General features: G+C 42.9%; 1 protein-coding gene and 1 long non-coding RNA gene across 2 annotated transcripts; one reads left to right on the forward strand and one right to left on the reverse strand.

The window, feature by feature from the left end:
- Positions 1-25,798, forward strand: LOC109902158 (serine/threonine-protein kinase 40-like). The gene is made up of 11 exons (XM_020498277.2): positions 1-244; positions 4,280-4,406; positions 4,772-4,857; positions 5,742-5,885; positions 7,005-7,235; positions 7,881-7,933; positions 17,038-17,153; positions 19,037-19,181; positions 19,672-19,791; positions 20,032-20,116; positions 21,403-25,798. Exons 2-11 carry the CDS (start codon positions 4,289-4,291, stop codon positions 21,622-21,624), a joined length of 1,320 nt encoding a protein of 439 aa, XP_020353866.1. The 5' UTR covers positions 1-244; positions 4,280-4,288; the 3' UTR covers positions 21,625-25,798.
- On the reverse strand, positions 8,795-13,123 carry LOC116353097 (uncharacterized). The gene is made up of 2 exons (XR_004202461.1): positions 12,716-13,123; positions 8,795-9,178 (listed from the first exon to the last, which is right to left on the reverse strand). It is a non-coding gene; the product is annotated as an uncharacterized LOC116353097 (long non-coding RNA).
- Positions 25,799-26,169: the final 371 nt, after the last annotated feature.

Consider the following 26,169-nt stretch of genomic DNA (forward strand, 5'->3'; position numbering starts at 1 on the left):
ATATCCGTTGTCAGGTGGCGCTGCTATGGAAAGATGCGATCAGAAAGCTGACGAATGGAAGCTGTTCCCGAGTGGTCATTTCGGTAATAGTGGCTAAAACAAACATTGCGCGATATCAACCCTCCATATACGGTCTCCTTTGGTTGGGGGCAACAAACTGCGTATGCACCGAACAAATACTTTTAAAGAAATGTCCATGCTGTAGCATTACAACGCAGACTTTCCTCGGCGTTTTCAGCTCGAGGTAAGTTGTTAAAGAAAAAAAAAGACCTGAGTGAGCGAGGTGGCGAACGAGCTTGCTCTAGCGGTAGTAACGTTAGTAGTAGCTAGCATGTACTTTGTTTAAATGGACTCCCCGTTCTGCACAATGTGTATTTTGTTTAGCAGACAATGGGTAAATTGAAAACCGAAAATATTAATTAACACACATACATGCACATTTGTCATTGGGGTCGTTCCGATGTGTGAACGGTGTGCATTGTTGTAATTCGGGCTAGCTTTGGGTTGCTCGTGCCGAATGGAATTTAGCAGATTTAGCTAACGTTAGTTAGGCTACCTAACATAGTTTCGCTGACGCCGAGTATCGTACATTATTTTGTAATTAACATAACCACTGTTCCCATGCACTGTATATGCGCTGTGTTTTACTCATTTGTATTCGTTTGAGAACTTATTTTGCTACAACATTGCGTTCGGGCGTGGGGTTCGTTTGTAAACGCTCGTGGGTTGTCGGTCAGTCGGTACTATAAATGGTACCTAGTTAGATTTTACTCATGTCATGACACAAGATCAGGATGACTCAATGGCTTGTGGGCAAATGGTGATTGTTGCCACTCGTGTCCGTTGTAGGAGTCAAAAGGGGGTCGTGTACACTACACTTGGGGGATTGCATCCCTGCGATGCGTGCTCCTTTTCATTCGTTTCAAATGATCGCCTGATACAATGTTGCAACTGACACCCCCTTGCAACATGCTGTCGTCGTTCCTATGTCCCTAGTTATTTTTTGGTGACCTTGTATGGCCAAGTGCATTCAAAATGTAGCAATAGGCAGCCAGCTGCATTATGGTAGGTAACCATAAGAGCGCAGAAGGCAGTTGAGGTTTCATCCAGGTACATCAACATGCCCATTACGAGCTAGCTAGGTATATTTATCATGATCTCCGATATAGAGGGTGATTGACTTGTGCAACCTCAAGTCAAGAAATCCTTTGTTCAATATCGACCACACGTGATTTGTATGAATCATCTCCTCTGACAACATTGTGATAGCTTGGACTATTATTTTTCAATTATTTATCAGAATATAGCCTAGGTTCCAGGTATGAACTTGTAAAAACTGATATTTGGTTCTATTAGATGTATTTAGAGACGGCTCCTTTAGCTAGTGCTTTAGCTAATTATTTTGTTTTGCAACAGAGCACGGTGTGAAATGCTTGATTCATGCTGCTATAATAGGACGTGAGTGGATCTCCAGTCATCTATGGTGGCCGTGTGTGCTCTCTCTAGCTATTTAAAGAGCGCATGTTCAGCGTGGGAGATTCTCTCTGGTGCCTTGTGTCTGATATGATTCAGTAGGCTATGTTCCTACTCTCTCTCAGTACAGTCAGCATCAGATAAAACTGCATCTTAGCTTGCCATTGCGCTGAAGTTATTCTTGCCAATGCATTGTGCTTTCCTCGGGTGGTTTGACCTTTTTGGTTCTTGAACTATTGGTAGTTGGCTTACATTCTTCAAATGCCAAACTAATTTGAAGTCATGTAGTGAGCTGCCCATTTCAGGCAAGCCTAAGGTGCATGCGTTACAGTAAGGTAATTGTTTTGTCAAATGGTTTTAGGGCAGTACAGTGCTCTTGTAGAAATGCACATCACAACCTGTCGGCTCTGATTCAGTTAATAATAGTTCTGGTTGGACAGTCATTTTAGCAGCATACCCTGTGTACCATTCCATCTTTGCAAATTGCAATGGCTAACATTTAGTTTAGCCGACTCGTGTAAATAAATGGTATGTTGATTGATAGAATATGCTGCTCTCCTACAGTTGCACATGTGACTGGGAGTCATGAAAAGCACTGTTCTTAAGCCTCCCTGGGTGATTGATGACTGGTTGATATGGTGAAAGACATGATTACGACACAGTCTGCTCTTTGGTATCTGAAAAAAATCCTCATAGAAGTGAGAATTTGTGTAGGCCCACTTTGACTGCTGCAAACTGTCCTGTCCTCACCGGAGCCAAACTGTGGCCCATGGTGGAACAGTTTCAAAATGGAAAGATGCCTTGTTTTCCGTGGCTTCGCTGTGTTGGCTAATGTGTGAGCATTTTGACTAGTGTTGCCAGTAATGCATTGAGTTTTTTGGGTGTGTGTCAGTTTCCAATGTCTACTCATGCAGGTAATTCAAATGAATTGTTATTGCCCTCTATGCTCCCACTTTTATCAGACCGAATCTTCTCCGTCTGGAACATCTGTAGTCGGATTGAACTTGTACTGGCATGTGTCCACTAAAGATCTACTGTCCCCACAATCCTGTCTTTAGACACATTGACCTATCACCTTTGTGCTGCAGTTTCACTACAGGAAGTCGCACATTGTTTTCACTCTGAAACGATGCCTCCTTTTTACACTCTAGGACATGTGTCAGTTTGCACTCTTATTGGTGTCATTCCTCTGACATTTTAGCGTTTTTGACAAAACCTACTCTATAATAACCCTGGGGTGACTGAACGGAGTGATAACCCCCCCCCCCCCCCAAGTTGGTTCTGAGCATTACTTTCCTGTTATGGGAAACAGAGTGCGTTTCATCACTTAGGAACTCATTATCAACAGGCAGCAAAAGAGCAAATGCCTCTCAAAGATAGAATACCGTGGGTCCTATAGAGGTAGGTATGTTACTGTAAATAGATGTCACGATGTGTCACACACAGGTTCCCCTGGCATGTGCCTTCAGTTCCTTATCGGAAATGGTAGGGTTGGTATTTATTTTTCTGTCATGAAAAAAGCCATGAGCCCAACCTTTTATGGGAAACTGTCTTCTGAGAGGAAGTCGTATCCTTTACTGTCAATGGTTATAACTCACCACATAGCCTAGGCCACAGATTTAGAGAACCGCAAACCAGCGCAGATTAAGTTTCAAGTTTTAATGTCACGTGCACTAGTATAGTGAAATGCCTTTCTTGCAAGCTCCAAACCAACAATGCAGTTATCAATGTAGTACTAAAAATGTCATAGAGAGAAGCTATATAGAGTCTGTTCCGATCAGGATATATCAGTAACAGAGTAGCAGCAGCATAAATGCTGAGTGCATGTGTGTGTGGTGTCAGTATAAATATGTATGTTGGAGAGTCCTGTGAGTGTGTGTGTGTGTGTGTGTATAGACAGTGCAAAAATAAAAGGGTTAACCCAGTCAGTCCTCGTAGCCATTCTGTTAGCTATTTAGCAGTCTTATGGCTTGGGTATAGAAGCTGTTCAGGATCCTTTTGGTGTCAGACTTGATGCACCGGTACCACTTGCTGTGTGGAAGCAGAGAGAACAATCTATAGCTTGGGTGGCTGGAGTCTAACAATTTTCCGTGCCTTCCTTTCACACCGCCTGTGTGAAAGAGCTGCAGCAAGATTTTCAGAAAGTAATTGCAAAGGATAAAATGAAAAAGCATGTATGCGCAAAATAGCGTTCAGCCTAGCCCCATTGCATGTTTTGCCATCTTTAGCATTTCACCAGAATTCCACCCTTGCTGGATTTGATGTTGCAGTAATCCTACTGCATTTTGCAGAGGCATTTGTCATTCAATGTCAGTACATGGATGTTTTGTTTGCTTGCCACATTGTGAGGATTTACAGCTGAGGTGCCATCTCTCTCACCAGAGACGACATCTGAATGAACCTATAATGGCTAGCCATTCACACTGTGTTAGTAAACTTGTGGGAGCGGTTTTCTAACGTGGTTGGGCGGGATTAAACCCTCCTCTCTCATACCACAAGACCGTCTGCTGCATTAGCCAAGTCAATAGAGAACTTCTGGAGAGACCCAGGTATAGTCATGCAGTTTCAGGGATGATTGAGAACTAATGTATTTTCTACTGTATGACACATTTTGGTCAGAGTCTTAGTGTCGGAATTATGCAACTCAAGATGTATTTTTTTCTAGTGGCCTGGAAGAACATCAAGACCGTATCAGTTTGAGAGTTTTGCTTCCCTATGGTCACATTTCTGTCCCAACACCACTTAATGTGCCTACCTTGATCTGATGTTATCTGATTAGCTTTTTGTCTCTGTGTTCTTCCTGCAGAGCTCCAGCATGTCTAAGCGGCGCTCATTGGAGAGGGGGGCCGGAGAGACCTCAGGCAGGGCCAGCAAGCTCCTCTGTCCTGGAATAGCTGGAAGCAACGCCAAGAGGGCAGGTCCCTTTGTCCTGGGTAAGAGATGGGGTTTACGCAGGGGCAGAAAAGGGGAACGGTTGGCCTCTTACAACTGTGTGCGCAGGAAATTAGGAAAGAGGTGGGGGGGGGATTCAGTTAGCTTGAGGCAAGAATGTGAAGAATTTTTAACATTGGGTAGATGGCTCAATCTATTAAACAAAGTTGCTGTTTCTTCAATCTTTTCAGAAAATGTAAACTTAACTTTGTTAAACGTTAGCATAAGTTCTCCTGCTGTCTGCTAGATGACGTGTAAAATAACGTTATGTTAAGGGGGTTGAAGTTTGCATGACTCCTAATGGTTTGCACCACACACACACTCCTTACCTTTTGGTGATGCAGCTGTTGCCACTTCTTCCTTACAGGGCCTCGTTTGGGGAACTCGCCCGTGCCAAGCATAGTGCAGTGTCTGGCCAGGAAGGATGGGACGGATGACTTCTACCAGCTAAAGGTGAGTGGACACACTCAGACTGTTTCTTTTGAATGATTTATTTTCACTGTTTGATGGAGATGAGTTAGTGTCTTCAAACAATAGCTAGTTAGCTACAGTGTCCCAATAGCCTTTTGAAACTTTGACCTTCCTAAACAGACATCTTTGTTAGTGTTCAGTTATTTCTTTACGGCCCTATTTGAGTGCAGCAGCCTGCTCGTGCTTGGGCGGAAGACAAACTGTAGAGGCAATTTGTTTATTGGGGCAATCCAATAATCTGTTTTACACACAAGGTGTTTTAGGAGGAGGAGTGAAAAAGTGGCCTGCCTCCTGAGTGTGTTGACCGTAGTATGTAGGGACGTGTTTTTGCGCTGGATAAAATGAAACCAGCATGAAAAAACACTCGTTTATTTTAGTAAATACTTAATTATTTTTTAAAAGGTTTTCTTAACTGCATTGTTTAAGGGCTTGTTAGTAAGAGTTTCACTGTAAGGTGGAACACCTGTTGTATTCGGCACATGTGACAAATAAAATTTGATTTGATGTGCCAAATATGCAGGCCTGTTTTGTCCCCTCTGGCTCTCAACCCCCTCTTCCTAAGTTCTTTCCCAAGGCCTAGATCAGCTGCTGGGGTCAGCTGTTATGGTACTTCTTTAGGCATTGTTGTGGGGTGACGACTTCATGTGGTTCATTGTTCAGGGATTTCTCCACAGTCCCAGAGCGTCTGTGCTCGTGACCTCGGGGTCAAATTCATTAGGGGACACAGTAGTAAGATGTTTTGCAATGGGAAACCAAAAACCAAGTGTTTCTTATTGGACAAATCTAGGCAGGCCCTCCCTGTTTCAGTCAGTTTTCTTCCTTTTAGTTCCTAATGAACACGACCTTGCTGCTGCTTTCTGTTGTAGATCCTGACGCTGGAGGAGCGGGGAGACGCGACCGGGGAGACCCAGGAGGAGAGGCAGGGGAAGATGCTGCTGCACACAGAGTACTCCCTCCTCTCGCTGCTCCATAACCAGGATGGAGTGGTGCACCACCATGGCCTGTTCCAGGTAAATAGCAAGAGTTTACTTGGTGCACCACAGACTTTCAGGTACATCGCTTGGTGCTGCAGCCAATTGTAATGTCTTTCAATGTTGAGAACTTCACAGACCTGTACTGAATTACTGTGATTGTACATTATTCTTTCTGATGAGAGACTTGCATAGTTTTCTACCAACGACCCAAAGACACCCCTTCACGGAAAAACATTCTAGTCACACCCCCTCCCTACCAACCGCACTGCACGATCCAAGTCCAGTGGAGCTTAGAGATACTTCTGTAGAGATATTGAAGCACCTTTTTTTCCCCCTAGCATTCACTTTCCCAGCCATCCACTCTCACAGTGACTCAGCCCTCCCGCCCTTCCCATATCTTTAACTTTGTTATTGTTCCATCTGTCGCCTCTCTTTCACAACCCTATTCCTCCTCGACACGCTCTTCCTAAAATAGCTACATTGAGCCGTGAGGATGCGGCGTGATTCATTCAAGGCTTCAACAACGGTATTGATTGGTTTATTATAGTTCCGCCTCCAAGCGGACCAGTTAATAATGATTTGTCTCAGCTGGGCCTCTAAAGGCTTTCTATCTAAATCTGGACAAACCAATACCATTGGGGACGGGGACAGTGGTTCGCTCTGAGGTGAATAGAGAAGAATGACCTTTGTTTTTCACCCCCCCCCCCCCCCCCCCCCCAGACTGTGTTCTATTCACATTGGAGATGGGATGGTTGTACACATCACTGAGCCCTGTCATCTCCTCCACTGTTCTCGCTCTCATAGCTGATTGTAGCCAGAGTGGAATTTCACTCGGCAATGGAAGAGGTGATGGCTTATGACGCATACGATTTGGATGCGGTTCAATTGTCATGTCTTTTGTCAGAATCCATATTAATTCTTACATGCTTCTAAAGAGATGCCTCAGAGTTGTATTGTTCATGGCACACCGTAGCAAAATGTTTTGCAATAGAAAACCAATGTTTTATTGGACAACATTTTATTCTGTTTCGTGGCTTTTTGTTTTGTGCTTACTGAACACTACCCATATCAACAGATTGTAACACGCACAGCTAAAGGATACAGTCTGCTCTCTAATCACCCTAACCAACCCGCTCTCTTCCCTGTCCACTTTAGGACCGGGCGTACGAGATTGTGGAGGACCCGGAGGCCAACAATGGCAAGGTGCGCCGACTGAAGAAGCGGATCTGCCTAGTGCTGGACTGCCTCTGTGCGCACGACTTCAGCGACAAGACTGCGGACCTCATCAACCTGCAGCACTACGTCATCAAGGAGAAGCGGCTGAGCGAGCGCGAGGCCATCGTCATCTTCTACGACGTGGTGCGTGTGGTGGAGGCCCTGCACAAGGTGAGACCGACCAACAAAACACGTACAGCACGTTTGAGGGGATCAGTTTGAGGAAGATGCAGAATCGCTAATCATGATCACAATGCGTATGCCTAATTATTTGGAATGTGAGGGGATTTGTAGATCAGTGATTCAACTCAGTCCGACTACAATGTAACTGTTTTGAACGTTCCATCTGCTCCTTGACTAGGGTTCAGTCTGCTATGTACTTTGCAGATTTCCCAGACTTTTCATTATCTGATGGCCAGTTGTTTTGGAAGTTTAATGATTTGTAGATCAGATTATCTGGTCAGTGCCTATTGCCTTCACAGGCTGACCTTCATGATCAAGTAATTGGCCACTGACTTGACTGTATAGTCATCGAGAGCCAAGATGATGCATAGCTTTGACAATTTGTTTTTGAAAGATGTATTATGTAAGTGTGTTTTCTTTACGGTCTCCAACTTAAGTCTTGGGCATGTTCAGACAAGTCAAAATGTTGTTACATTTTTGTTATGTAGCCCCTCCGATGAGTCATCATCCAAGCTAAACCGCTCCTATAGAGCAGTAACATCATTGACTTGAGTTGCTTTTGTACCAGTGCTTCATTCAACAGCAGTCTGATAGTGACATATCTGATCCGTCTCTACCTCTTTCGCCCTGCAGAAAAACATTGTGCACCGAGACCTGAAGCTTGGAAACATGGTGCTGAACAAACGGTAAGCACTCAGTCACGCTTGCATGGTTGAACCAAATATGAGAGATGCCCCATCCAGTGTGTATCCAGTGTGCAACTGGCCTTCAACCCGAGCAGGGTCAAGTCCTCGCAGCCTCAAGGAAGAGCGAGATATCCCAGCCCAGTCCCCCTTCACCCCTCTTTCTTTCTCTTGCTCTCTACATTTTCTCTCCCCCCCCCCCCCCTCACGTACGAGTCAGTGACTCATTCCCTGTGGTCGGGTTTTGGAAGGCAGTGATGGGAACCTGGCGAGGAAAAAGAGGGTACGAAGAACGTGCCCTCTTACTTTGTTCTCTCTGGAAGAGAGGGGGGATGGAACCGCACATGGTTGGAACTCTGGCTCGAGTGCACATCAGGTCACAGTGTTGTGCTGCCGGGATCTGATAAGCCCTGCAGAATGCAGCCAGCTCCTTATCCATAAAGCCCCCTTACCAACCCCCCCCCCCCCGCCCTTTCGGTCTTATGTTCCAAAATTTGAGGTTGTGTTTTACATTGAATAAAAGTACAGACTATGGGATTCAAAATGGTACATCATACACTGTAGTTGGAGAAATAAACATATCCCGTTTAGAAGGGCATTCAAACATTTAGCTGCCATTTTTCACGTGCTCCACATTAATCCTTGGAAAAACGTATATTTAGAAAAGGAACACTTTCACCGAATTGCCAAATGAATTCTCTGTACATTATCTCACCAAGTTTCCTGATTAGGCAAACCATTAACAGTATTAAATTGCCTATTGTTGTAATTTAAAAAAAACTTTTACATTGAACTACGGTGCTGCTTTGTTTTACACCCGTTAAAGCCTTAAGACCCAACCAAGAATTCACGTCAACACGCGACTGAAAATATTTCAAGATTAAAATACTTTATTAACTTCCAAGTGCTAAAGGTAGTAGCCTAAAATTAGAGAACTTAACACAAGGGCTTAGGTAAAACAGTATCTAGGCTTTTATCATGACATTGTTTGAGTGACTTTTTTTCAAGTTATGAACAAACTGAACATATTTCTCTCTTGCTCTTTGGAGCAGGACGTGTAATTGTCTGGCCTTTTCATTGCAAAAGTCCTGATCTTCTCAAAAATATGTTTTGCCTGGTTGTGTCCAGTCCTGGGGATGCTTGCTCATCTCTGGGAGGAAGGACATCATTGTTGCGCAGCAGCGGCAACCTAGTTCCATCAGAGTGAAAGCTCCGTGGCCACAACACCAGGCTCCAGACAATTTTAAGCTGTAAAGGAGAAAGGCAGACACAAATAGATGAGGCATTAAAACCTTGCATACCAGCAATAACATTCTTTGAACCCCAAGCAATAAGCTCAAGTACAAAGAAAAATACCTGAAGTGCTGCTTGTTCCTCTCCTTACACTGCTGAAAGACAAATTCCAGAACAATAGGTAAAAAAAAAAACTATTGCTTGTTACTAAAATGCCCTGGACACACACAACCGGCTTCCAGCCAAACAATGGCATTGCAGACATTACAAGACAATTAGCAGTAGGCTAGATGTATATGGTATTCATCTTGCCTAAACAGACTTACCATGGTTACTCCACGTATTTTTTTTGTCTGACTGAAGTCGCCCCAAAAAACAATGCAATATTCTCTACAAGCCAGAATGTTGAATGAAATTATATTTACACTTTTACCGGTTGTGTATGCTGTTGATAGGAGGTGGAGATGGTGTATCTGCAGGATAGTGATGTTTACCTGACTTTTTGCTGTGCCGGTAGTTTCTGTCACTTGCATTTTCTCTTGACGCGATACACTATGTAAACAATAACCAAATGTAACCCGGAATGTTGTCCTCTTGACACGTTCCCTCACAATCAGCTGGATGTGTTTGGGGTTTGTGTTTCATGTGCGAATTGCATCGGTTTTGAAAATAACAACTGGAAATACAGACGGCGTACTAAAGGTTGGTTTGATAACACTTCCCTGTGGATATTTTGCATCAAATTACCTGACATAAGGACAACATCGGTGGACAGCCAGTAAAGTAAGTTGAAATAAAGTTTGTTCATCATTCTGACTTTTTAATGGGACTGTTCTGGAATGCTGAGCCTACACGTTAGAGACGAGTAACTATTTCACCCTCGAATTCTAAACGAGGCTAGTAATTAAGCTAGTTGAACATGTGTAGATAGCTAGTTAGCCATTTAATGTGTTAACTTGGGGTTTGATTAGCTTGCTAGTCGATTAGCATTCGCACAACAGTGGCTATTTTCGGTAGCTAGCTAGTTAAACATAATAAACTTACATGCATATTATCGTCATGGCTTTGCACATCAGCAATCGACTAACTGCAGAATGCAACTGGCCATCTCAGCTAGCTAGCCTCCTATTGTGTTACCTGTGTGCAACTGTCTAGCTAGCTAACAATGTAAATAACTTTTTTTTTATACAGTTGAGACTAACTCTTGGTTTTAACTGTAAGCTCTTAACTGTTAGAATATGATTCATGACAGACATAAAAAAAAATATATCCTTCCCACTCTGTTTTAAAGCAGACTGCTTTTGCCACATAAGAAAGAGCTGTGTCGAGACCAGCAGCTGTATTCAGGACCACTCTGTTATTTAAAGCTGTAGCTACACTTTGCATGTCATTGAAGAAAAATGAGTTATTCCAAAGGAGTTTACAAATATCTGCGGTAGCAGAGAGGACGTGCCATGTGACAGGGAAGCCTCGAGTGACAGAATTGCTCTTTCTTGGGAATGACCCACACCCTTTATCTCAACCAATCATGGCTAGGCAATATTCTGTATTTTCTCCAGGGCGAAACCGCTTCGTGATTTCACATTTTATATATATTTACAGGTTACGTACAAGTTTCTTATTAAGAAAGTTCACATTTTCAAAAAGGCATTTCTGCAACAACAAAAATGCATGTAGAAGATATTTTTTTTAACTTTTGAATGCCTCGTGTGATCGGGGCACATATGCACGGAGTGTGTGTGTGAACGGAGTGCATGCTAGTGAGGACGGTGGGGGGTTGTGCACTAGTGATCTGGGAACAAATCAATAGTTGCATATCGAAGACACATTTCAGTTGAACCCCCCTTTCCATATCAAAATATTATTTGACGGTATTGTATCATTTTGACCTTCGCAATATTGTTTTCTTGTAGTTTGCTGTACCTGCACCAAAAGGGAATCATTTTTCCTTCATAGCTAGTTATCCTTTTTGTGAATAGGGAGACTATTTGTTTTCAGCACTTATTTCCATGGCTGATCAGAACTTGTTTCCTCATCCTCTCGCTTGTCCCTCTGTAGCAGATATGTTTGGAGCATTGAATCACAAAATCGCAGTATTGAAACGCAATACATAAATATCGTATTGTGAGGTCCCTGTCAAATCCCAGCCTTATTGTGCACCCAGAGCCTCTCAAAACCCTGCTGGATTTCTTTATTTTTGTTGTTGTATGTTTTTAAAGACACGTTTCTTTTTTTTCTTTTGATTGTTTTTCTTGTTTTTACCTGTTATCTTTATCTGAGCCCATGAAAATGTAGGAGTATGCTAGTGACAGTTTTGTTACTGATCAACAGAGTGCAGGCTTTTTCAATTCCTCTTGGCTCCATGTGCTCATAGTATGTCTATGTGTAGACTTAAACAATTGAGAATTATTCATGGGTCTGAATGGGTTTCATTCATGCATATACATTCATATCTAAATACTAGTGCCCATACATCACCTAAAATCATATTAGCCACTGCAAGGAAGTGTTTACTACCTCAATTCCTTCTCTTTCTCCCCCCCATTACACACGACCATACTGTGCAGCAGTGCATCCCAATCCGGGTCAATTTAAGGCTTGATTTGTTGAATTAAGCCAAAACAAAAGTGGTCAACCCTTTGGATCCTCAGGACCAGGACTGGGAAACACTGCTGTACACACTGGGAACTGAGCCGGCCTGTGTCTGTAATGGTGAGCCCTGTAAAAAAAATCGAAGTGCAATTATTGTACCATTTTATTTTAGCTGTATAGATCAAAACACTTGGCTCTGCTGTTGGCATCACACAATTTAGAATGACCATTCTATTTATGTGGTTGGAATACAGTGGGCACTTGGAATGCAGTTTTGTTTGGTATGACAACTAATGGGCAAAGGGGAGGAGTTGGTATGACAGTAGGAACCAAAGTGTTGGTCAGGGTTTCCCATGGGACTCTAATAAGATTTAAATCGGTACATTCACAAATAATTTAATATTCATTATTTTCCTCTCTGATTTTAAGAACAAGCTGTTGTACAACCAATGCTGATCTACTCCCACTGGTACCAAGCTGTATTAGAGCAAAAGTTTGCTAGCAAGATTTGCCTTATCTCAGTGGAGTTACCTAAATTCAACAGCTTGGTAAGACCAACAAACTTGTTTTGCAGAGAGCAAGTTACACGAATAATAGAAAATGTGGATTTTTATATAAGTGAATAGCTACATCGTTCATGTTTGGACAAATCTGTTGAGCTTTCTGTTCAGTCAATGAATGAATAGATTGGTTGGTTGTTTAGCAACAAAATAAAGGCGTGTGCAACTATGGAGGGGGGAATAGAAGGGGTTGGCTTAGGAATGACAACATGTAAGCTATATTTCATCTGTGTATTAACATTTGCACCATGAGCAATTGTCTCTCAAATACATTGTTAGTTATTGGTTAGCTAGCTAGTGATTATATATATTTTTTTTACCATATTAGCATTAACATGAAATCAGTCAAAACACCTCCAAAACAAGACATTGTATCAATAAGATGAAACAAGCCACTTACGATTCCCCACATGGCCGTTTCTTATTCTTTCTAGCAATCTGGCCATCCAGAATTTCAACAACACGCTGACTTCTGCACTATGGAGGCGTGCACATCGTTTTCGTTGTCAGCTAACCCATCTATAGTGAATCTAGAATGATATCGCAGCCTCTTGCGATGTGGATGTTTATTTTATATTAATCGTGTATCCCTAGTGAGCACCATTCGGCAGCCGTAGTGGTGATGAAACAAAGTGTTTTGTTCTGGCCGGTGAGGCTGCTGAACGGAGCAAACGAGTGGAACACTGTCCCAGCTGGAGACAAAAGGAGAGGCCTGCCAAAGGCCCTCCATAGCGCAGGGCTGACTCACCATGGACACACACGTCTTTCACTCACTCTCACACACACACACACACCCAGCCCTCTATTTACTTTCCCTCCCTCTGTCAGAAGCCTTTTTTTCTCACACACTCTGCTCGTTACTCCTTTTTCAGTTTTTTCATGATTCCTTTCTTCCATTCCTTGTCATTGTCTTCCTTTTTTGTCTTTCGCCTTTGCTCTACGTGTTTCACGTGTCCTCGCTGAGTGTGCATGCATACAGTATGGGGGCTGGATGGATAGAGACGTATGGAGGAAGGCCTCACCCAGATTTGGGATATGCAACAAACCATTTTACACCAGACACTTGTACATGTGTGAAACAGGACAAATGTAAGCACCCCGTATTTGATCTTAGATCACTGTGCACTTTTACCACCCTGTGAAGTTAATAACTTATTTCAGCTGTTGCCTAATAAACGCCATGCTTTCCCCAGTCCTAGTGGTAGGACGACACAACATAGCTTATCATCATGTGAATCCAAGTTTACATCGATATGATTACTATCATATAAATATTTGTGTGTAAAAGCTGCCATTTCTCGCATAATTAATTTTAGACACAAAAAAGAACAAACAAATTGCATGCCAACATTTAATGTACCTGCATTTCCTGTTTCCATCAGGAAATGCAGTTCAGGTAATTCATCTGCTTGAAATGGGTGGAATGAGGCTGTTATTGCATCTTGCCAGCTGGTGTTTTGTAGGCTAGTAATTTTTAAATTAACTGTTACATTGCGGGTGTACTTTAGGCTTGTAAGATGTTTGGTTGATTGCAAACTAGAATTTAGAGGCTGCACTTGTCAGGTCATCCCCGCTCTCTCTCTCCCCTCTCTGCACAGTCTTTAGACTGAGTTGCGAATAGTGCTTGTTTGTCAGCATGCAGTCAGACAGCTGACACTTGACGGTGACATCAACATCTCTGCATATATTCCCACTGACTGTGCTGAAGATCAGTTTACACACCTGTACAATCTTCTTCCCTCCACCAACCTCTCCCCGTCTTGCAAAGCTCAGTGTGCTGTATCATTGTCAGGAGTTTGCTTATGCTGGAAATAAACTTCGCAAATCACATTTTTAAAAGGGTTTGGTTGATGGTGCCGGGTTCACAAATAAGTAAAAAAGCAACATTACAAAAATAGGAACATCTTTTAGTAGATTTTCGAAGTCCATCTGTTTAAAACTGGAAAGCGAAGTTCACTTTTTTATAATGTAAATTGTGTTTGATGGGACAAAAGTCATGCACAGGTAAATCTCCAATGTTTGAGAGAAGTCCTTGACCTCATAACTGTTCTGTTTTTCTGAAAATTAAATCCCAAATATGCTTCAATTGAGGGATACTGCTGCTGAACTTATTTTTATTTGTAGTTAATTTTTTTGTGCAATTTGCGGAGCTTCATGTGGAGCCAGCGGATGCCATATTCAACCCCTTTCCCATCAGTCAAGTTATTTTGGGCAGGATGGGGGGGGAGTCACTGGGGATGTGGAGGTTTCTGGTTTCCTGTCTCCTGGGATCACATGACCAGAAAGTGGAGACGGTGTGGTTCTTTTGGTCCCTCCAGTCCTAAGGGTCCCTCTCACGAGGCGAACACGCTATCTCATTCATGGAGGTGATGCATGCAGGCAAAAGAAAGGCCCCCTTCATAAAGTAGCTTTTTATCGAGAGCCCTTCAAGCGTCACCTCCGGTCATTGTGAATTTATTATAGACGGCTGATTTTCACAAATCATTTTGAACAGCCTCAGATGGTAGACTGTAGACAAAGGTTTCCTCTTCAAAAATGTTTTTACAATGTGCCATTTTCTTCACAGCAATTAACCTTAGCCCAAATGTGGCCTTCTGTCTGTGTGAGCAGAATGTGAACTGCATACAGTGTGCAAGTGAGAGAGAATAGGAGAAGCTGCATTGACCTCGGTCCTTGGAGAAACGGGATGTGGGTGAGACCATGATCTTGAGTAGACCATGGTGCTAAATTGCAGTTGTGATTGTGTAGCTTGTGCGTGCTTGCGTGTGTGGGTGGACTTAAGCCAGTGTTTGCACTTTTCCTTATGTGCTTTGCATACACATTCGTCAACCCAATGGCATGCAGGATTAGTCATCGAGATAATTATCCCAAACCACAGGTTGACTCACATGTTTGTCAGTGTAGCCTTTTTAAAATGTCCTCTTTCTCTCCATGTTCTGGAAAGGACAGAGATACTGTATGAAGGCCTACCATTAAACCCCCCCCCCCCCCCCCCCCCACACACACACACACACAAACAGTTTTATCTACGATGACTCATGCAAACATCTGATAGGCCTATGATGTTTCCACAGAAACCAATATGATGTCCCTAGCAACAGTGCTTGAGCGCCAGACTGTCTGGAGTTATCACTGTCCTCCTGGTTTGGAGTTGTCCCTTCAACTGGTGGTGGTGATCGTATTGTCTTGTTTCTTTTAAACTTCCTTAGGTTTCTTTTAAGATGATGCAAAAGAGTCCATAATGCTATGGTCAGAACTGTGATGGTCAAATTAAGCAGTGAGTGAACTATGCCTCCCACGTCAGCCAGCATCTGTTTTAATTATTTCATGAAGCACCCTTTGTCTCCCAGGCCTACCAAACACTTATTTTTTTGTGTGATGAGGCAAACTTTAACAATCAGGAAGTGAAGTGGAGTTTCCTGGGTCATATTAGGGCGGTGGTTCCCAAACTTGTTATAGTCCTCTACCCCTTCAAACATTCAACCTCCAGCTGCGTACCCCCTCTAGCACCATGGTCAGCGCACTCTCAAATGTTTTTTGTCGTCATTGTAAGCCTGCCACACGCACACACAATACAATACATTTATTAAACATAATGAGTGAGTTTTTGTCACAACCCGGCTCGTGGGAAGTGACACAGAGCTCTTTATAGGACCAGGGCACAAATAATATAATTTAGCTTTTTATTTAGCCATCTTGCATATAAAACCTTATTTGTTCATCAAATTGTGAATGACTCTCCACAGGTTAATGAGAAGGGTGTGCTTGAAAGGATGCACATAACTGCAATATTGGGTTTTTGGAGAGAGTCTGTCTTAAATCATTTTCCACAGTCTGTGCCTGTTTAGTTTTCATGCTAGTGAGGGCTGAGAATTTTCAAATGGTGTTTTTTTTTCTAAATGTCTGCGCACGAGTGAATGTTTCGTGTTGTGAGTACTTTTGCGTATACTGTACAGTCACACTGTGGCTGAGGAAGGGCACTACTCCCAAGATAAGTGAAACCCCAAACCAATGTAGTTATCATATTTGCGCCTCTTTAATGGTCCAACGTCCCTGTCTGTTCGGTGGAGGAATTGATGCAGCTCGGCTAAATCAGATTCGCAACTGTCGGTGTCCATGCCAGCTGGGCTAACAACAAATGTAGAATTACTGATGCTAGCATTGGATGTGCTCATGGAAGCAGAACAACTTGTCGTCGACAGGTGTAATACTGCTTGTAGTAGCAGTACTACCATTAGAGCTGGTGGTAGACGCGGGCCATAAATCTTTTTTTTTGTTGCCGTTTTATAAATTTTGGCGCAAACGGAATGAACAGCAGCTACGTTTTGACTACATACGGACAGTTAGTGGAATTCCCGCGAGAAAGTGACTGTTTAATGTGATTGGATGTTAATTATTTGACTAGACTACATGTGTTTGACATTGTTATTTCGCTGAACACTAGATGGTTTTATTTTGGACAGTGAAATGAGGCTATTCAGGCTGTTTGAATGTTTAAATGGACTGTTTGAAAATGTGAAGAGAATTTAATTTATTTGTTATACCAAAACATAAAATGAATCTCATTTTTATTTGGCGTGCCCTTGACGGCATTGCGGGTACTTGTACACCTGTTTGGGAATACCTGCATTAGGGCATACTGTGCTGCATTTTGGTCTTTTGCTCAGTTTAATTAATCTACTGAATATGACCCTACTGTGTGTTGGTGTCTCTGTACCCTAGAACTCATCGGATTACCATCACCAACTTCTGCCTGGGCAAGCACCTGGTGAGTGAGGACGACCTGCTGAAGGACCAGCGAGGAAGTCCAGCCTACATCAGTCCTGACGTACTGAGTGGTGAGAGGACACACACACAAACACACAGATGGCATGTGAAGGAGAAGGAAGTTCTCTAAGTCTGTCACGAATGCTACTGACTGATGCCAAACACAATCGCATAACAGTTCAATTGAAACTTCCACATCTCCATGCTTACTTTATGTAACAAGAGGATGGAAATCATGTAGGCCTATTGATTTCCAAGGGTAATTCACATGTTATTTTTGTAATGTGGTTTGACTGATAAGCTCCTGTTATATTTTACTGTTCTGTTGAAAATAAGGGTCAGTTTAGTTTAATCTGGGTCGAGCTGGGAATCTGCGAGTCAGTCAGGAGGCTTGCGTAATGTTTGGCAGTCCACTGTTGGTTTTTCCGGTTATTAGGCAACGCCGCCTATTTTGCAAATTTGGAACATTTAGTGCAGGCAGACAGTGGCTGAAAGTATCTCATGGCTCTTTTTCATTTATTGACTTGATCATCTGTTGCATGATGTTCTCTCGTGATAAGCCATGTATTATGGTATGTGTTGATTTGTTTGGTTTTTATTGTAAACATGTTACTGTGCTACATTTAGCTATTTAGTTTAATCGCTTGCAGCAGAGACGGCACACAATATTCCATCACTCGGTAGTTTGTGCAGGAACGTCATGCATACACTGAGGTTCTAACCATTTGAAAAGTTATTCTCAGCCCTTCGGTCTAGACACAATTGGCGGGAAATGTGTGAAAAGAGCAGATTTGTCTGGTGTTTGCTTCCCCTCTCTCCATTTAAAACACAATACCTCGGCATATATGAGCGGAACATTGACAAGTTGAAAACAGAACAATGAAACTGACCTCCTAGTGAGTCACACTGATGACTCACCGAGAGGGAAACTACTCCAAAGCCCTCCCCCCTGTGTGTGTGTCAACTGCATTACCTTTATTGCCCCATGGGCGGAGGGAGGGAAGCAACTGCCGCCACCTCTTTATAACAACACTTGCCTCTGCTCTTAAAGCAGAGCACCATGCTCATTGCTCCTCCCTTACCATCACTGGCTTCTGACTCATCATGCTTTTACTGTTTCATAGGTTTAAGCATAATGGCGGTATGGTATTGCCAGATGTGGTTGGGAATTTTTTTGGAAAGATAAGCCTAGACCTGCAGTTGGAGAGTGGTAGTCACATGGTCTTCTGCTTGTGTTCCATTGGTTAATCATTCGTTACATGGTTTATAATGAGATATTCTGGGTATTACGTATGGTTTTAGAGGACAGTGGGTTGAGGAGTAACAACAAACGATGTTTGTGGTTGAATTAAGATTTGAGTGTGATTGTACTGGTGCATGTATGTACATGCACCATACTGTTACATGATATGTAAGCCTATATGCAAAACATGTTTTTAAGGAAGTGTCATTTTCTCAGTTGCAAAACGTCAAACATTAACCAGGTTTCCATCCAAACTTTTTATGTGAGAACATGTGACACTTTGTCTGATAACAGGCCTGATGGAAACGGTCAACTTTCCAATTGTTGACAAAACAAAAAATACAATAAAAAAAAATTGTGAGAAATGCTGGTTGAAATGCTTTTATGCTCATTAATATAATTGTTGTTGTTTGGTCCCACTGACTTCCCACAATGACTGCACGCAAAAGCATGCAGTTTATTAGGCTACAGAAGAAATAAATGATTAACTTCACAGGATGGTGAAAGTGCATAATGTGCTTGATGCTCCTTTCCAATAAATATCAAGGGTCTTATTCTCACGTCAATATTGTCGATGCTTGGCTGCCGTTTGACAAATAAAAACTTGCGCAATTTGTTGTTCAGAACAGTAATCTCATGTAGGCTGTCGCCAATTGAAAAGAGACCGAACTCGTGAAACATTTGAAATGAATCCAACGTCTTCCTTTGCAGGCCGGCCATACCACGGAAAGCCCAGTGACATGTGGGCCCTTGGCGTGGTACTGTTCACCATGCTCTACGGCCAGTTCCCCTTCTACGACAGCATACCTCAGGAGCTATTCCGCAAGATCAAGGCTGCAGAGTACTCCATCCCAGAGTAGGTCAACATACAACCCCACCCACCCACCAATGAAGTACCACATCCCATACAAAACCACATATTGTTCCATGCACCCCCATACAGTGTTGCGTGCTACATATAGCGCCACACAGGCATTGCTCAAGGCCCTTTTTATACTGCGTTGGTGTGAATTGGAAGACTCTACAATGATGCTTTTGACAGTTGGTCTACTCAAGGACTTTGGAAGACTTGCGTAGAGGTTCTGAACTAATGGTAATATATGCCATTTAGCAGATGCTTTTATCCAAAGTGACATTTTTACGTACAGTTGGTCCTGGGAAATGGAACCCACTATCCTGGTGTTGAAAACGCTATGCTATACCAACTGAGCTACAGAGGACCATGCTTTTGTTGGTTCCTCCTATGTATTATTCAACCGTTTCTCCTTCTGGTACTGAAGGCCATAAATATAACCCTTCCCCCTTTCTCCCTCTCTCTTTCTTCCTTTTCCTCCCTCTCCCCTCAGGGACGGGCGTGTGTCGGAGAACACTGTGGGTCTTATACGGAAGCTGCTGGTGCTAGACCCCCAGCAGAGGCTGACCGCTGCCGAGGTCCTGGAGTCTCTCAGCGGCATTATTGCCTCATGGTGAGTCACAGCCTCCTGGTGGACAGGGAGAGAACTGTAAATATTTGCAGTAGTGGTTTGTGGTTGAAAAAGTGCTTAACAATATACTCTCATCTGGTGTGAGAATATCATCTATAATGCCATCAAGATGTTTAACTTGGTGAAACATAGCGTAATAGGTTAATTTAAACGCTGCACAGTAGAATCACCGGTCAACCCTTGCTGTGTCGATAAACTGTCTTTTGTGTGTGTGCTTTGTAGGCAGTCGATATCCTCTTTGACCGGTCCTCTTCAGGTTGTACCGGACATCGATGACCAGGTCAGCCACCCAGAGCATCTCCAGGAGGTGAGATCCCTGTGGTCAACAACCCCCTGACCCTCCTTCAGCCTTTAGCATGAGTGCATGGCTAATCCTCAGAACTTCAGCTCACCCAAAGCCTTCTGGGGAACAGAGCCAAATGCTCCTCCCTTACTGACTGGTGTTTGTTCTCACAGTGCCCCCATGAGGCAAGCACTTTCATCACATTTGAATCCAGTCTTTTTAAATCTAAAGGTGTTGTAAGAAATACAAAAGTGTGTACAAGTCTGGCTTGACAAACATTCTCAGTCATAAAGCTGTATTTACAAATCACAATCAAATTGTATTTGTCACACGTGCTGAATACAGCAGGTATAGACCTTACAGTGAAATGCTTACAAGTCCTAACCAACAATGCAGACATTTAAAAAAAATATATATATATATAATAATAAATAAAAGTAACAAATAATTAAAAGGGCAGTTGTAAAATAACAATAGCGAGGCTATATACAGTTGGCACCGTTGCAGAGTCAATGTGCGGGGACACCGGTTAGTTGAGGTAATATGTACATGTAGGTAGAGTTAAAGTGACTATGCATAGATAATAACAGAGTAGCCGCAGCGTAATAGTCTGGGTTATTTTATTAGATCTTCTAATAAAGAAATCTTATGGCTTGGGGGTAGGTGATGTTTAGAAGCCTCTTGGACCTAGACTTAGTGCTCCGGTACCGCTTGCCTTGCGGTAGCAGAGAGAACCGTCTATGACTAGGGTGGCTGGAGTCTGACAATTTAGGGCCTTCCTCTGACACCGCCTGGTATAGAGGGCCAAATTAGTTTGTTGGTGACATGGACACCAAGGAACTGGAAGTTCTCAACCTGCTCCACTACAGCCCCGTCGATGAGAATGGTGGCGTAAGTTAATCAGCTCTGTTTTGACAAGGATGCTGATCTCTTGATCATTATCCAGGCTCTCTAACTTTTTGTTTATTGTGTCACAGTATCTCTGTGTAACAGCAGGGTTGTGTTCAGTGGGCACCAAACAGAAGACAACAAACTGGGAAGGGACTACCTGGACTTGGTAGACCTGGTCCAACCTGTTGGAATGTCTTAAGACATTTTCCATGTCCTCTAATGCAGGGGTTTTCAAACCTCTCCTCAGGGACACCCAGCCATTACATGTGTTTGAGCTATACCAGATCTAGTACACCTGATTAAACTAATCAATAACAAAATTGTAAAATGTCCGGGGGTCACTGAAGAGTTTTGAAAACCACTGCCTTGATGAACACGACCCAGTGTGTAACTAATAAGCATTTGTCTCTCTATCCCAGGTGAAAATGACGGAGGAGTCGTCACAGTACGAGTTTGAGAACTACATGCGCCAGCAGCTGCTGCTGGCCGAGGAGAAGAACACTATTCACGAGGCCAAGGCCAGTTTCCTCGTCAAGCGCCAGTTCAGCGCCATCCCGCCCGTGCGGCGCCTGGGCCACGATGCCACACCCGTCAGCCCTCTGGACGCAGCCATCCTGGCCCAACGCTTCCTCCGGAAGTAGCCCCTTCACCCATCACCTTGCCCTCTGGGGGACAAGTGGGGTTGGGGACAATGGTTGGGTCGGGAAGGTACCCTGAAACTAGTATCTATGTGAGCTTAGCCCGACCCTCCCTTGGGTAGAGGGATCCCTAGCTGTGGAGAGTTAGGCAGGTGGAGTGGGAACAGATGATGGGGGGGGGGGGGGGCAGAACTGATCACTCACCTGACAACCTCTCATAGTTTTCACACTTCAAGTCTGGGTGTCGGTGGTGTGCACAGGAATGACATGGCTGGAGAATCTGAAGATCTCAACCAAAGGCTCCCACTGAACCCACCCCTCAGCCAGCCAGCTATGGGCACATATGGACTCAGCCAGCCAGCCAGCTATGGGCACATATGGACTCAGCCAGCCAGCTATGGGCACATATGGACTCAGCCAGCCAGCCAGCTATGGGCACATATGGACTCAGCCAGCCAGCCAGCTATGGGCACATATGGACTCAGCCAGCCAGCCAGCTATGGGCACATATGGACTCAGCCAGCCAGCTATGGGCACATATGGACTCAGCCAGCCAGCCAGCTATGGGCACATATGGACTCAGCCAGCCAGCCAGCTATGGGCACATATGGACTCAGCCAGCCAGCCAGCTATGGGCACATATGGACTCAGCCAGCCAGCCAGCTATGGGCACATATGGACTCAGCCAGCCAGCCAGCTATGGGCACATATGGACTCAGCCAGCCAGCCAGCTATGGGCACATATGGACTCAGCCAGCCAGCTATGGGCACATATGGACTCAGCCAGCCAGCTATGAGCACATATGGACTCAGCCAGCCAGCTATGGGCACATATGGACTCGTACAGGCCAGGGGGATACCAGACGCGTGTGTGTTTGGCCATGGAAATGCCCCCCCCATATGTTTCTCTCTGCTGAGACCTGGCCATCGCCCTCCTACCTACCCCCATTTATTCTTGAAAACCCTGAGCAATACAGGGCCAGAAGAACCATGTAGCAACCTTCCTCTAACCTCCCTCTCCTCAACTCTCCAAACTAAGATCACTTGATCATGGATGTAATTCACTCTCTTTAGTTTCCTCATAACCAAAATTATCTGGACTAGTCCCGTCTCTAAGCTGAAGACTTCAAATCTACCTCTCTCAATCTTTACTTTGATTTTTTTGTGTGCATTTTAAACCATGTCCACCATTCTCGGAAAACAAGGAATTGTCGGGGTAGTGTTGTCACCGTAGACAGAAAGCATTACTATGTTTTGGTGCATAATGGTTTGGAATGTGGAATATGAATAAGCTTTTTCCCTTATGACTAATAAGTAGCATTTTAACCTTCTATCTATTCTACATTGAAAATGCTAACTATCAAAGGGTGGCCAAATCGACTACTTCTGTCTAAGTCTAGCAGATTATATTGTTTTCTTGCTTTCGCTCTCACCCCTATTTTTTTTTTTGCATTTAAGTGTCAAGTACCTGGAAGAGCTGGATGGGGCGACGTTTATTAGATGTTTAATGTTGATCCTCTCCCGTTATTGCTCTTCTAATTGGCATCTTTGGATTAATAATCACGACGTGGACACTATCATTTTTGAAATCATGGCGCGTCTTAACTGATTGTTAGCCAAGGAAATGATACCTCCCCCTCGTTCACCACTGAACAACTTCCAGGTATTCAACTTCCGTTTTATCCTGTGACATCATCATTGTGAGACAGTTATTGGGCATGAATTTGAGTGACCGGCAATGCCAATGATTGTCATTGTGTAGATAAGTGTGATTTGGGCCAGGGGTGTATGAGACTAAGCCAGGGCCTTTTCAGTGGTAGGTGCCGACTAGAGCCACGTTATTGGAGCCTAGTGAGTCAGTGCAGATCCTTAAACTAACCATCCTTCCCAATCTGTTTATCTTGCCTGCCTCAGTTGCTCGCACACACTGAGAACATACAGGCTTTTTTTAAAGACTGGCTGGACTGCATGTGTCCGCTATGAAAGATGGGCATCCCTCATTTTGCCCCGGTCTTAGTCATGAATGCTCTAGTGCGTAGCCAAGTTTAAAATCAAACAAAACCGTGATGATCATAGTAGCTCTCCCTTTTAGCTCTTGTAAGTTATATTGTAGTAGCTGAGCATGAAAGACTTACTATGGTGTTGATAGTGGTAATTGAATAGTGTAATATTTCATAGAGAAACTCAACCGTGAGGTTGTCTGTCGCGTTATGCACATTCTCAAGCCTCCCTCTGCTGGCGGTGCCGTAGTGGTGCCAAACGTCGTGATCAATCCAATCATTCTGCAGTACACTCGTCTAAAGTACACTAGTGTCCTTGAAATACGACGACATTGCAAAAGTAGGAAGATATTTAGTACGAAAAATGTTTGCCATTATGTCGGCAAATTTACTTTAGACAGATGGCAATGTTGTCATTTGTTAGCAAAGTTTGTCAAATAGCTGCCAATGTTGCTAAGCTACTAACTCGTGAACAATATTAGTCATCTGTTCACATAAGCTTGCCCATCTTTATGGGTATTCGCATTGCTTAGACCTTCACCCTATTTATATCCAAATTGATCGCGAGTAGAAACTTGAGTCAGTTATGTCCTTTTCATTGTATATTGTCTTTTTCCTCAATTTCATGTACGTTAATTTTGTTATTTATTCACTGTCCATTTTCAGGCATCAAATCTATTTTCCATTTTTAGCTTTAAGCAAGAAGTGTTCTGGTTTCATTTGTTTCTCCAAACATTCAAACTTGAGCTGCCATTGCAGTTTTTTCTCTCTATCAGCCATGTTCATTAAAGATCTCTTTTTATATTTTCTTTTACCATTGCCACACACTCGTGGTCGATTTAAGCTACACTAATAATGAGACTGACTCTGCATAGTTCTATTTTTTACACAAATAATCGTGCATTATGATGATTTATGGTAGTGATCTGTTTATTACCCGGATCCCAGTTCTGTTTGTGCAGACTTGCCAACTCCTGTTTCCTTGACAATGACCAGCACAAACAGTTCTGGGACCAGGCCAACTGTTTATCGCCCCATACCAGACTTTTGGTCAGTATGTAAATATAATACCATCATTACAGGGACAACACCAGTAGAGCGTCCATCTAGTGGAACGATACCAGCTCTGATCAGGGGTACATTCAGTAAGGTGATATGTTGCAGATAAAAATGTGTTGAATAGAACTGACATGAGTCCAAATTCAACATGACAGGAAATCATATCTTCATCTGAACGTTTTGTAACGTTGCACACTCTTGAACAGCCCCGCTTCAACACAAATTCTATATAGACATGCATTAGAGGCAATGCTAGCCACCACCTTTTGAGAAAAATAAATAAATACATGTAATGAGATTTTGTGATGTTAGCTTTTTTCCCACCTCAATGTGAATTTTGGGTATAAAAGCAGTATTGTAGTTGATAGTGTGTCAGTAGTTCATGAGAAAGGGGTATTTTGTGAACTCCACAGCCCTTGCTGAAGTTGAAGGCAAATTTGTGACCCCGTCTTACTTGAGGGTGACCATAACCCACTATTGGATATAAATATGCAGGTTTATTAGGTAAGACCCTTGATAGTAATGTATTATCTGAAGCATTATCAAGATAGTGTTCACATTTGGCTGTTGGACTTGTCCCATTTGTCTATGAAAGTTGTCCCCTTCATAGATGTTCTGTGGACTGAAAGCACCATACGAAGCATGATCTTGAGCTCTTTGTAAAATGTGATTTTGCATGATTTTTATTTTTTACTTGCAAGGTGGTCCCACAATTATAATTGCCTGAAATCAACCAACCAGGAAGAATTGGGAATTTGAGTCTTACAGAAAAACCTAATGTTTTTCATAATACAACCGATTTTTCATTTAATGAACATTCATCTTAAGTTTTCATTTTTACTATAATTCAAAAATATGGGAAAAATCTGTCAGTTTAACGATGTATTTGATTTGCTGAATATTACAACTGGAAAATAGATGGTGTATGATGTGATGGTAAAAAATGGTTGAAAACCAGCAGGATTTGTTGTAAGCTGCTTTGTTGGATATGAGCATCTAATACAAAAACCTGGCTAATTGTACAGAGATGGAAAAAAAGTTTGTATAAAAGACATATTTTTGTACTTCATCAAATCTCTACATGCATGTCGGCAATAAACTTTGATATGGAAAAGTAAGCTATTCCTACCATTTTATTTCATGTGAAACATTGAATGTTGACAATACTTCCTGTCATTGCCAGTAGGTGGAGTACTTTCTCAAAGAATAGAAATGCATTTGCTCTATCTATAACCAAGAACACCAGATATTGTGTAGTAATGATAATCCTAAATCGTCAATGAAACCCTATGTATTCAGTTCACAAAATGGAAAGGAATGGTTATCTTCCTGTAGTTATTACTCTTCAGTCTGTCTCATGCCGTTACAGAATGTGTATCGACTCCCTGCAGAGAGGTGTGTGTGTGTGTGTGTAATACGCAGTTGAAACAGTGTCTTTTCTCTCTGAGGGAGTTTTGGACCATGGGCCAAGGTAGATTTGCTCCAACAG

This window comes from Oncorhynchus kisutch, linkage group LG13 (assembly GCF_002021735.2).
Source record: "Oncorhynchus kisutch isolate 150728-3 linkage group LG13, Okis_V2, whole genome shotgun sequence".
NCBI classification, from domain to species: domain Eukaryota; kingdom Metazoa; phylum Chordata; class Actinopteri; order Salmoniformes; family Salmonidae; genus Oncorhynchus; species Oncorhynchus kisutch.